This window comes from Pecten maximus, chromosome 4 (genome assembly GCF_902652985.1).
Source record: "Pecten maximus chromosome 4, xPecMax1.1, whole genome shotgun sequence".
Classification (NCBI taxonomy): domain Eukaryota; kingdom Metazoa; phylum Mollusca; class Bivalvia; order Pectinida; family Pectinidae; genus Pecten; species Pecten maximus.
In genome coordinates, this window is record NC_047018.1 from 32,206,510 (window position 1) to 32,218,571 (window position 12,062).

The 12,062-nt window shown below is 35.6% G+C and overlaps 1 protein-coding gene across 4 annotated transcripts in view; it reads right to left on the reverse strand.

Moving 5' to 3' along the window:
* LOC117325849 (erbin-like) overlaps positions 1-12,062 on the reverse strand; it is an 82,409-nt gene that overhangs the window by 60,485 nt on the left and 9,862 nt on the right. For all 4 annotated transcript variants that reach the window (XM_033882347.1, XM_033882346.1, XM_033882343.1 and 1 more), the window contains exons 2-3: positions 4,871-5,053; positions 3,832-3,949 (exon numbers count right to left, since the gene is read on the reverse strand). In XM_033882347.1, the coding sequence (XP_033738238.1) occupies positions 3,832-3,949; positions 4,871-5,044 (292 nt within the window). In that variant the 5' untranslated portion in view covers positions 5,045-5,053. The remainder of the gene's footprint in view (positions 1-3,831; positions 3,950-4,870; positions 5,054-12,062) is intronic.

Genomic DNA, 12,062 nt, shown 5'->3' on the forward strand with positions numbered 1-12,062 from the left:
ATACCGATATAGGCCTTTACAGCGCTGTAAATCCTAATCAATTCCAATGTTATGCATACTACATGCATAAGTACATGATCTAATTTATGGCTGCACTGGTTTAGTTTAGTGTTCCACACCTGAGGATTTATGTAGTGGGGAAATTATGTAATAGGAGGGGAGACAGTTAACTGAATAAACAAGGCATGTTGATGACAAAGAGGGTAGACGGGTACGTCAGTAGTAAGTACGGGGTATTTGACGACAGCTAGGAGACCGGCAATGAAAACGTATTTATTTTGGCGCATTAAATGTAAGCACAAATATGAATAAAATAAAGATAAGTGCCATTAAGAATTGGTGCTACCAAAATTGCAAGATGTTTGTCATAGAAAACAGTGTACAGAAACTGCATTTATTGCAATCATAATTTAGTGGAATGCTTTAAGCATGCTGAAATATATATGTTTCTAGTAGTATGAATACAAAAATATTTTGATAATTTACTTTACTGTCCTAACTTGAGGTTTGTCAGTGACATGTATATATAGGGGGAAATGTGGATTACAACATCACCACTGTGAACCACATATCAACTCCATGTACAATAAAGCATTGCTTTAAATTTTTTACTTTGTAATTTTGTCACATTTTCATGTTCACCACATGTTAAATGGAGCTGGTAATTATGTAGACTGATGCTACCCGAGGGTACATATTCTATCTGGGGACAAACATCTAGATATATAGTGATTTACATAATTATATAGCACCTCACTCTGTCTGATGGCTATATGTAATTATGCAGATAGCAAAAGTGTGTTATCAACAGTAAAACTCATACTGGAAAATTTCTATTGAAATTCAAACCGTAGATTGAATTTCTAACTGTATCCAAAGGCAATGTATCAAATTATCATATTTAAAATGTAACTGGGTTTGGCAATCGGATACATCAAATATTTTTACATACTGACAAAAATTTACAAGCAGTTCTTTTACAGTGGATCTATATGGGACTGGGGAAGAGGAAAGAGGAGCTACAAGGATGAGGGAGGGAGAGAGGGCAAGGAATAAAAGTTAAGGATTGGGGAAGAGGATAGAGAAGGGAAAGGGGACATGGAATACAAGTTAAGGATTGGGGAAGAGGATAGGGAAGGGAAAAGGGAGCCATGGAATACAAGTTATGGATTGGGATATAAAGGATAGAGGATGCAGGAGGGCATGGAATACAGGGATTGGGGAAGAGGGCATAGGATATAAGGATGGGGGTGGAGAAGAGGGCATGTGGAATACAGGGACTGGGGAAGAGGGCAGGGATACATTACTTAGGATGGGGGAGCTAGGGGAGAGGGCATGGAATATAGGGACTGGGAAAGAAGGCAAAGCATACAAACAAAGATGATGGGTCACATGATAGAGTGAAAGGATGGGGGTGGGCTAAAGCATTACAAAGATTTTTCACTTGTTTTTTAAGGCAGTTGTCAATTGAAACTTAAAGTATCCCCGACTTAAAAACCTGCACACCATAACAGGTGTGAGTATCTGTGTACATGCTACAGGTGATGTACATATAATTGGTGTTGGTCGGGGGTAATTAGGTACAACTACCTGTTCACACATTACCAAATATGGTTGTATCATTTAACCAGAATTCTTTATCATTTTAAATCTCAAAGTTTCCATCTCCTTTATCTGGTGTCTTAATACATTCATAAACCACACACAGTCTCTCCTACCAAACCTGTCTTCCCATTGGCCCATATCTCTAGTTGAGTAGCAGGCCCCATATATTTTATGGTTATCCAGTCTCTTCACACTTATTGTCCTCTAGAGAGGCATTCATTACAAAAATATGACCAGGATTTCTTGGTAATGACCCTTGATTGCCAATATTTATAGCTCTGTTACAATAACTGACCCTTGACTGTCCACAACTGACCGTCCACTCTGGACAATATGGCACTTGTATGGTCACCTTCTTATAACAGAGAGTCTGGGGAGGTGTTATACCTTACTGTTTATAAACCGCTTAGTATGGAGCACGTTCCATTAGAGCGTCTCACTCACTAACTTATTAAACACTGCTTACATTTCTGATAATTAAGTAAATATTAAATGTATATAGAGTTTTTAGGGAACAATGCTGACATTAAAAGCCATAGCCTGTTATAAGAATGCTGAAAACATTTACACATACTTGTGCCTATACCCCCTAAGGCTAAGGGCAAGTTTCAGACTATCTAATAGTAAAAGTTCCCCATATCAGATACATAAAATGGTTTTACAATGGAAATAAAAAAATTTGATAAGATGAGCCCGGATAAGTGTTCATAGGGGTCCTGGAGTGCATCTTTGATGTCACTTTATGGATACTGATGGTCACAAAAGGTCAGAGAGTTTAACCAAGCGTAAATATAAGATCCCATACAGGATAGATACAGCTAATCATATCAATTTGAGTTTTTTTATCAATAGAAATGTAGGAAAACTATTTTGTTCTTTAAAACAAGAAAGACTTTTTAAATCTGGATATTTACACAATTGTGACCGAGCTGTAACACGGAATATAAAACTATAGAGATACATTTTCTAAGTGTCATAGATCTACACAGAAGTTTAGCTTGTGTAACATCTGCTTTAATTGTTATGAAGTGTTGGGGATTAAGACAGCAATAATAAAATGAGGATTTTGACTTAAGGCAGTAAATACCAGCTGTGATTGACGATATTCTGTAGATTTTTTTATTTTATTTTAATCTCCGAGTCTGTTACATACCCAACATCTCTCAATGCTTTTCTTCATTCGCTCTCGTCTGCGATGAAATAAGGGTCCCACTCTGCACTGTTCTTTCTATCCCCTCCTTCCTTTGTTTACCACTCATCCCTCAAATATTCCATCCTTCCTTCCCTTTACCATTCCATGCTTTCTCACACTATTCTTTTTTTTTTGTCCTCCCATAACTTGCATACACCATCCCTCCGTTTCACATACCTCTCATATTCCATCCCTTTCTTACCCTCTCATCCCTCATATACCATTCTTCTCTTAAGCCTCTTTATCCCTCATACATTCCATCTTTCCTTCTTGTTGGTAAATATTATAAGTTGTTACGTATACCCTCTCATCCCTCACACATTCACTCCTTTTCTTTACCCTTCTATCCCCACACACCTTCTATTTCACCCCAACCTCTACTCTAAGGGATGTAACAAAACATCAAACTATCAATATATTGCGATTGTTCCGTCAGATTTCAATTTCTCAATGGTGAATTCATTGATTGATACAATCCTTGATTGTGCGTTGAACTATCAATGGTTTCAATAGTGATGGACCTACACTTATCTGACGATGATTTAATCATTACTGACATTAGCGGGAATACCAGTACTGTTGATTACGATCGATGATAATTCAGTCGCTTCACAAACATATTTAGTTGCATGTAATTATATATGTTCCTAGTGTCAAGTGAAGTAATCAAATTATGTTTAGTCTAAGTCATGTGGGCGTTTTACAGTTAAAAGCGTGAAAGGAAAGGTTGCTGAGAAGGTGCATTTTACATTCTTAAGATGATAAAGACAAAAAAAGGGTGACTATTTCGTTTTTGCAAAAGCAAGACATCAAAAACACTTCCTACAAATGAACCTATAGTAATTATAAGCTCAGGTAAGTTAAGTCTCCAACAGCATCACAATACTATCGTGATAGTATGCCACATTGATATTTAAAACAATCGTAATTATAATTTCCCAAAACAGTATTGCAACAGTGAAAAATCTCCGCAATAGCCAGGCCTTCGCTACTCCCTGTCCTTCTTCTAAACCTGTCCTATCTCAAATACCCACCATTTTTACTGATGTCCAGATCCTCCAAGTTGATGAGGCTGGCAATCGCTGGAGGGATGTGTGTGATTTCATTGTCACTTAGACTCAACTTCCTTATTCCATGGCAATAGAATAACTCCTGCAGATTACAAAAGTCACAATTAAAATCAAATGAGTATTGAAAACAATTTTCAAAATTTCAATATAGCACGAGAAAATTCAGTGTATTCATATAACCTCAATTCAGCAAACTTTAATAATGAGCTGAAAATTATTAGATTTGGAAGATATTTCCTCAAAAAAGAATTATTAATTTCATTTGGTTTTATCTGTTTATGTGTGCTGGGTTTATCGCCCTTTGAAAACAGCCAGGGTTATTTTGAGGCCAGGTCTCCTTGTAGTAGTTGGTGACTACCTCACTAAACAACATACAGGAGGGGAGGCCCATCGCATGCTGTCCAGAGCAATTAAGGTAAATTATCTTGCCCAAGGACACAACCACAACAGCACAGACCAGCCCATTTCTCAGCTTCTCGAGAAACACAAACCAGTAGGGAGTGTCAAACCGCGTATCTTGGATCTTCACCCGAGGTAACATGGTCAGCGCTCTAACCAACTGAGCCATTGTGGCCCCCTACATATGGATCGGGATTCACAGATATGATACTCATTTCTGTGTCAAATCGCATGATTTTTAGGGGGGGGGAAACATAACAATATGAGCCAATCAGTAACAGCCTTCACAACATTGATCAACACATAACATACATCTTGCCAGAAATTAGATCAGCACCTATTTGTAGTCAACATGTCTTAGATCCCTATTGATTTTAAGTTGTATACTGAGAGGATGGGTGTATAATAATCTAATGGACCATTAAAACACAAACAGCAAGTTCATTTTTATTAGGCAGTGTATAAACAGTAATGGAAACATAGAACATGTTATACAAGTGTCTGTATTGTGTGCGTGTTTGTTTCACTGCAGAATACATTTATTATTTATCTGTACATAGACCCAATACTTACCTACTAACAAAATAACTATACACACACTCACCCTGGGTAAATCTCGGATCTGATTTGAATCGACAAATAGTTCTTCAAGGGTTCGCTCAAAGTTGAAGACTTCTGACGGGACGTCACTCAAACTACAATGCCGATAGTCCAGTTCTCGGACATCATCCTCTATTTGTGGCCGCAGACACGGACACTTCTTCACAAAACCAGCCATTTAGTCACCCTGAAAACACCAGACATATAAAATATTGATTATCTAAGACCAGAAATTCATGCATGTGAAGTTGTAATATTTTATCATTATTCACTACCATATTTATCCTGACGTAAGTCCAGGAGCCATAATATTTTAAACTAGGGGTGGGCTTATTACAGGATGGGTGGTCATGATCAGGTGGTACAGTAGTAACAAACTTGCCTTTCACCTAAAAGGCAGGGTTTGATTCCCAGATCAGACGTGAAAAGGTATGAGAGTTACCTGAACAACCACATATGAGTTTTCTCTTGGTACCTCAACTTCATCCTATAATAAGATCCCTCATGCACTTCTAAAAGTTTCTATAACTTGTTTTGCAATTGTTGTAAAATAGTTTACATTTACAGGACAATGAATTAATCACATGTCGGTATTATGCAGACTAATTTATGGGCATGTGTTTATTGCCCAATAAATACAGTAATATTGTACGTCTTATACAATTTAAACTATGCAATACGTCAAACCTGAATCCTCTAGTAATAAAACGGTTTCAAACGAAAATTTCTTTCATGTTACATGTACATGTATATGTGTAACTTTAAAACTTGTCACAACAACTATTTTGAACAATTTTTTAGTTTAGTTTGCTTTTCATATTCAAAATTATGTAAAATTCATGTTTATAACTTGACTTAAGCATCGAGTTGAATGGTTAGGAAATTTAGGAGAAATATCTGTCTTTCATTTATCAAAATAATTTGATCTACCGTTTTAATTATAAAAGGGAGAACAAAATGATTGTTATAATTACTGTACATAACTCTTTTTTTTCCTTTTTCTTTTTGACAAATTCAACAATCCTTAAAAATGGTACTTTGACTCACAGGTTTTGAGGTAGATTAGAATTCCACAAGCCTGTGTTATGTACAATATATACAAACCACTCCTAGCCCCTCCCTAAAACCGACTCAAAAGGCAGTATGACATGATCGCCACAGAAACTACAATGCTACACACACAGACTAGGGAGTTGTATTAGCTGTAAAATTGAATTTCTATCACAAGATTACCTCAGTGCAGTGGAATTCTGTTAAAAAATTTACATGACAAGACATTTAAATCATAATCTGTGGTATCCTAGTACAACTCCTGCACGTCCCCGCGTTCTTGTTTGTCCTTTACAGAATAAGGTCACATTTCCCTCTACAGACAGCACAGATACAAATAAATCATTAAAATAGTCCTAAGACAAGATCTCAATACCTTTATACCTATAGATAAAGATGTAATATAATACTGTATATACTACTCTTACTGTATCTTATTGTATTTCTATATAGCTAGTACTGTTTATATATCGTGTGATTGTGATTGTATTCCTCGTGTCTTGATAAAGGGGCGGATTGCCTCGAAAAATTTGACATTTTTCAGTGTCCACACTGTTGGAATTCGTTCTTTAAATTGCCCATATGGATACAAATACATGTATATTCCATATAAACTTCCCACTTTCATGCATAAATACCATATATACAGTACCTGTAAAGTTAACTAAGGTAATGATATCTACCTGTTAAGTTAACTAGGGTAATGAGATGTACCTGTAAAGTTAACTAAGGTAATGAGATGTACCTGTAAAGTTAACTTGGGTAATGAGATGTACCTTTAAAGCTAACTTGGGTAATGAGATGTACCTGTAAAGTTAACTTGAGTAATGAGATGTACCTGTAAAGTTAACTTGAGTAATGAGATGTACCTGTAAAGTTAACTTGGGTAATGAGATGTACCTGTAAAGTTAACTAAGGTAATGAGATGTACCTGTAAAGTTAACTAGGGTAATGAGATGTACCTGTAAAGTTAACTTGAGTAATGAGATGTACCTGTAAAGTTAACTTGAGTAATGAGATGTACCTGTAAAGTTAACTTGGGTAATGAGATGTACCTGTAAAGTTAACTAGGGTAATGAGATGTACCTGTAAAGTTAACTTGGGTAATGAGATGTACCTGTAAAGTTAACTAAGGTAATGATATCTACCTGTTAAGTTAACTAGGGTAATGAGATGTACATACCTGTAAAGTTAACTAAGGTAATGAGATGTACCTGTAAAGTTAACTTGGGTAATGAGATGTACCTGTAAAGTTAACTTGGGTAATGAGATGTACCTGTAAAGTTAACTTGGGTAATGAGATGTACCTGTAAAGTTAACTAAGGTAATGAGATGTACCTGTAAAGTTAACTTGGGTAATGAGATGTACCTGTAAAGTTAACTTGGGTAATGAGATGTACCTGTAAAATTAACTCGGTTAATAGAGGTACTTGACCTGTAGAGTTAACTTGGGTAATGAAATCTACCTGTAAAGTTAACTTAGATCTTAGATAATGAGATGTACCTGTAAAGTTAACTTGGGTAATGAGATGTACCTGTAAAGTTAACTTGGGTAATGAGATGTACCTGTAAAGTTAACTAAGGTAATGAGATGTACCTATAAAGTTAACTTGGGTAATGAGATATACCTGTAGAGTTAACTTGGGTAATGAGATGTACCTGTAAAGTGAACTAGGGTAATGACTAATGAGATGTACTTTCTCGCTCAAACAAGTGTTTCTTTTAATATAATCATAACTTCTTTTGCTGTGACACCCACCGCCCCCTTCGATAGCAGATATCACTTTCAAAACTATATGCCACTGTAACTATCACATGCACATTACCTCCGTATTTAACCATTTAATTGTCAAGTACTGGTAATTTGGCCCGAGGAACAAAACCCATGCACCCATTTGACAGTGTCACAAGTATGCAATTATAATTTATCACTATATAATGGGACTCTTAGACAATCTTATCAGATTTATAAATCAAGCAAGACAAAATTCCTAGATATGATGCTTGATTAATACTGAAATTCCTCACTACAATATTCAATTAATTCAATCAAGTTCAATAATTTTCTGTAATGGAATGTCATAGCGTTTCAAATGTTTTGGTTTGTTGGGTAATTATCTCAAATGACATTGCTCGTTTTGAATTAGTCTCTTGTCAATATACAGGATGAAGGTCAAAAACTATATGCACTCAGGTATACATGTTGGTTTTCCAAAGCTAAAATCTGTTTGTAAAATTGGCAATTAAAGAACTGAAGTCAACTAAACATAAAATGTAAGAAAAATGTCTAGCTGAAGTCTTATTTCCTTGACACAGATTTATTGTATTCTACAACAGATCTAGGTAATCAAACCTGTACAACACATTATTCATGACACAGGAAACTGATATAAAACTAAATTAAATCTATTGATCAACACTGAATGTTGGTGACAGGTAAACAGCCGTCTCTGTGGCGTCTGGCGGAGTTTGGTAGCGTGAAAGATATTTTAAGATATTTTACGGAGTGGCTATAGGAACTTTGATTGACAGCAACAAAAAAATCATTTCCTGACTCATGAAAGAGTCTTGGTTCTGCAGTCCTAACCAGAGATATGTACATATATTGTTTAAATATAACTAGTGATATCATTTGAATTATAAGCAAATAAACCATTTATTCCAAGCCTGTCAAATGTCGAATTCATAATTGAACGAAATAATACCAGACCTGGAGGGGTGCTGCTATATAGCTATGATCATTACTGATGTTATCTCTCTATGCTACAAGTGTGATCAAGTCACCTTGTTAGGGAAAGGCATCACAGAGGAATTAATGTATAGACCTCATGCCAGACAGCCATTACACTACATATCAACTGTGGGACATTATATAATTGAATCATTAATTGTTTTCTCACAATAAACAACATCTATCAACTTGGAACTCAAAAAAGACCTGCCTCTAAGTTCAATATTTTCTACATACATATATATAATAGGCTTTCAAGCATAATTAGTGATTCGTGTATTAAGAGGCTAGGAGATTATGACCTTGCCATATACCTGTATTTTGTGACTGCTCCTAATATGGAATTTCTACATTTGACATTAGAACAAATTAACAGGCTGTAAGTTGGATGAAATGTATCAACCTCTGTGCCAAAGGACCAACCAGCGAGAGTGGCGTGTAAGTAAGACATAATTCCTTCAATACGAGTCTAAAAACGGACAAAATGACACCTGACACAAAGAATTAGTTTTCCTTCATTGTGACATAATTCTAATAATCGATTATGTTAGGTCCTGATCTTCTTGTTATACTGTATTTTTCGTACTGATACTGCTTATTATGATTTTGTTCTCGATCCCTGTGTTGTGAATTCGTCTTTTCATTCAATACACCAGCTTGTAGGTCATTATTATTAAAAGACACCAATTCAATGGAAGCAAATCATTGTGGATTACATTCCCTTGATAAAACCGCCAGAAAGTCACTTTAATCCCTAAATGATGAAGTCATTTCTTGCCTGTTGACTACATGTTTATTCTGAATCCTTTACATGTGATCATCTTCTCTGTACAGACTGTTACCATTCCCTATAATCTCATTATATAGTCATACTGGTAAGTATTACAGCTTCACAGATAAAATTGTAATGTGTGTCTACATGAAACCTGCTGGACATTGTACATATCTAATTTTCCAGTCAATACCATAAAGTTACACACATAAATCGTGATTAAAATATAAGTATACAGGGAGGTTCAATTTGAAAACTGTGTTATTCTAGTGAGGAGGACATCTCTAGCGACAATGCATTTAGTGGCGTAGCTGGACCATACTTGATGTGTAAGCACTGGTGTAACCACACCATGCAAGCATTCTAGAGGGTTCTGGGGACATCCAAAAAAATAATAATTTGAACTTCAAATGGTGCCATTTGGTTGTATTTGGACTATCCAAGTACAATCTTCGCTAGCCAAGGCTTCTGATTATGTTACCAGATACAACAAAATTATCTTGATTAGTCCATTTTTATGTATGAACGTAAATTTAAAACGTACTGGTCAGTAAGTTAAATGACACAAAAGGTTAGAAGTATTCAGAACAAACGTCAAATGTTAATTACACTTCTTGACTTAAATACATCTTTTTCGAAAAATGATGTGCAAGCACGGGCTGATGTGACACGGCAGCTACGCGCCTGGCATTATATATAGGTACAAATATTGTACTCAATTATTTATATATAATTATAGGTCAACCTATAGCTGTATATTAATTATTGTCAATAGTCACAGTTTTCAAATATACATAATTACAACATTCCGGATGATTTATTTAACCAAGGAATGAATAGACAATGAATTGAAAATGCCCTAAAATGATTTGATGATGGCAAATACGATTTTTGAATACCTGAGTCAGTTCCCCTCAGGAAGGTGACACAGGGCCTTTTGTATCCCTTACGTACAAAGTAAATACTGCAAATAGAATCCAATTGATTGGACTAAACCAATCATTGGTCGTCAACATGTTGATAGAACCCACAGCAGGCCATCGGCTCTGATCAATCAGTTGTTGATATTCTAATTTATCAGTCATTATCTACCATACAACACCCATCACTTACTCAAAACCAAAAAAGAAAGTGAGGAAAATAACGACAAAATTAAACAATGTGTCTTAATTATAACTGAATAGTTCCGAAATACCCACCATCTTTAGTCTGCGATATACAATTGCACAATTGATTTTGCTTGCAACACCCTTATTCATTGGTTGTTTCTAGTCACCCAAATGACAGATCAGAAAATGTTCAACATAATTTGTTCATGATTTACTACTACTCATCACATACCTGTATGTACATTGGTCATCTTGTCAATAACCAGCAACAATGGTGGCCATGCATGGGAATCACATATAAACAAATGTATTCAGCCACACACATTGTCTTGATATATTTTTTTTCCCTTCTAAATTAGATCCTGTATTTTTTTCATTTGGTCATGTACGTATGATAATCTTGTACGTCCCTGGTTTGGTGCACCCAGTTTCTAGGAATATTGACACTATATATAGTGTGGTTGTAGTCATAATATAATGTAACCTACAAAATGGCGTCACTCAGATAGATAGGAATCTTTTAACACCAAAAATAGCTTGGCTTTACGATGAAATGAATCTGGTGTTCAATTTGTCATCAAATATTCTATGTTAACCTATATAATGTCACAAGCACATTTAAAATTCAATTGGTGTTGTTCACATTTTGTTCAGAATTCCTGACAAAAATACTGATTATTCCATGAAAAAAATTCATGAAGGATTTAGTCGTTAGGATTGGAAACTGTTATGTACATAATAATAACCTTGCATGTATCAATGGGTTAATTACCAAGATATTATCAAGATTATGATTTGTATACTATAGATACAGTCCCTGGACGACATGTATTATGTAATTGGTACCAAGGTATTTTCAAGGGGTTCTATATCAATCTAGAATCTATCCACAACAATTTGTAAACAGAAGCCTTGAAAAACAAGAGGCCCATGGGCCTTAACGGTCATCTGACAAACACTTACACTCACAGCAGGGACACACACCCCAATCCAGCATTATTACCATAAATTATTTATCGCAGCCAGTTATGTTTTAGATCAAATTTGGTTTTTATCCATTTAGCTTGTCCAGGAAGAGCAGCATCATAAAGCAAAATTTTAGCCAAGTTCCCATTTTTGGGGCATGCCCCTCTGTCCCAATGGGTCAGACAAGACTCATTTATATCAATTAGGATTGCCTTTCCCCAATGATGTTTCATACTAAATATGGTTGTAATCAATTAAGGCATTAAGGAGGAATTGCATTTTTAAGAAATGTTTAACCTAAGCGCTCCTTTTGCCCCATCTTTTTTTCCCCAGGGGTCAAACCTGTCTCATTAAAAAATATGATTGCCGTCACCTTATGTTTCACATCAAATTTGGTTGTAATCCACCAAAAGGTTAGGGAGGATTAGGATTTAACAGCAAATATTCACCAAAGTTCCCCTTTTGGGGCCCTGCCCCTCAGGCCCCAGGGGTCACACTAGCCTCGTTTATATAAAATATGACCATCCTTCCCAAAGGATGTTTCACACCATATTTCGTATTAATCCAC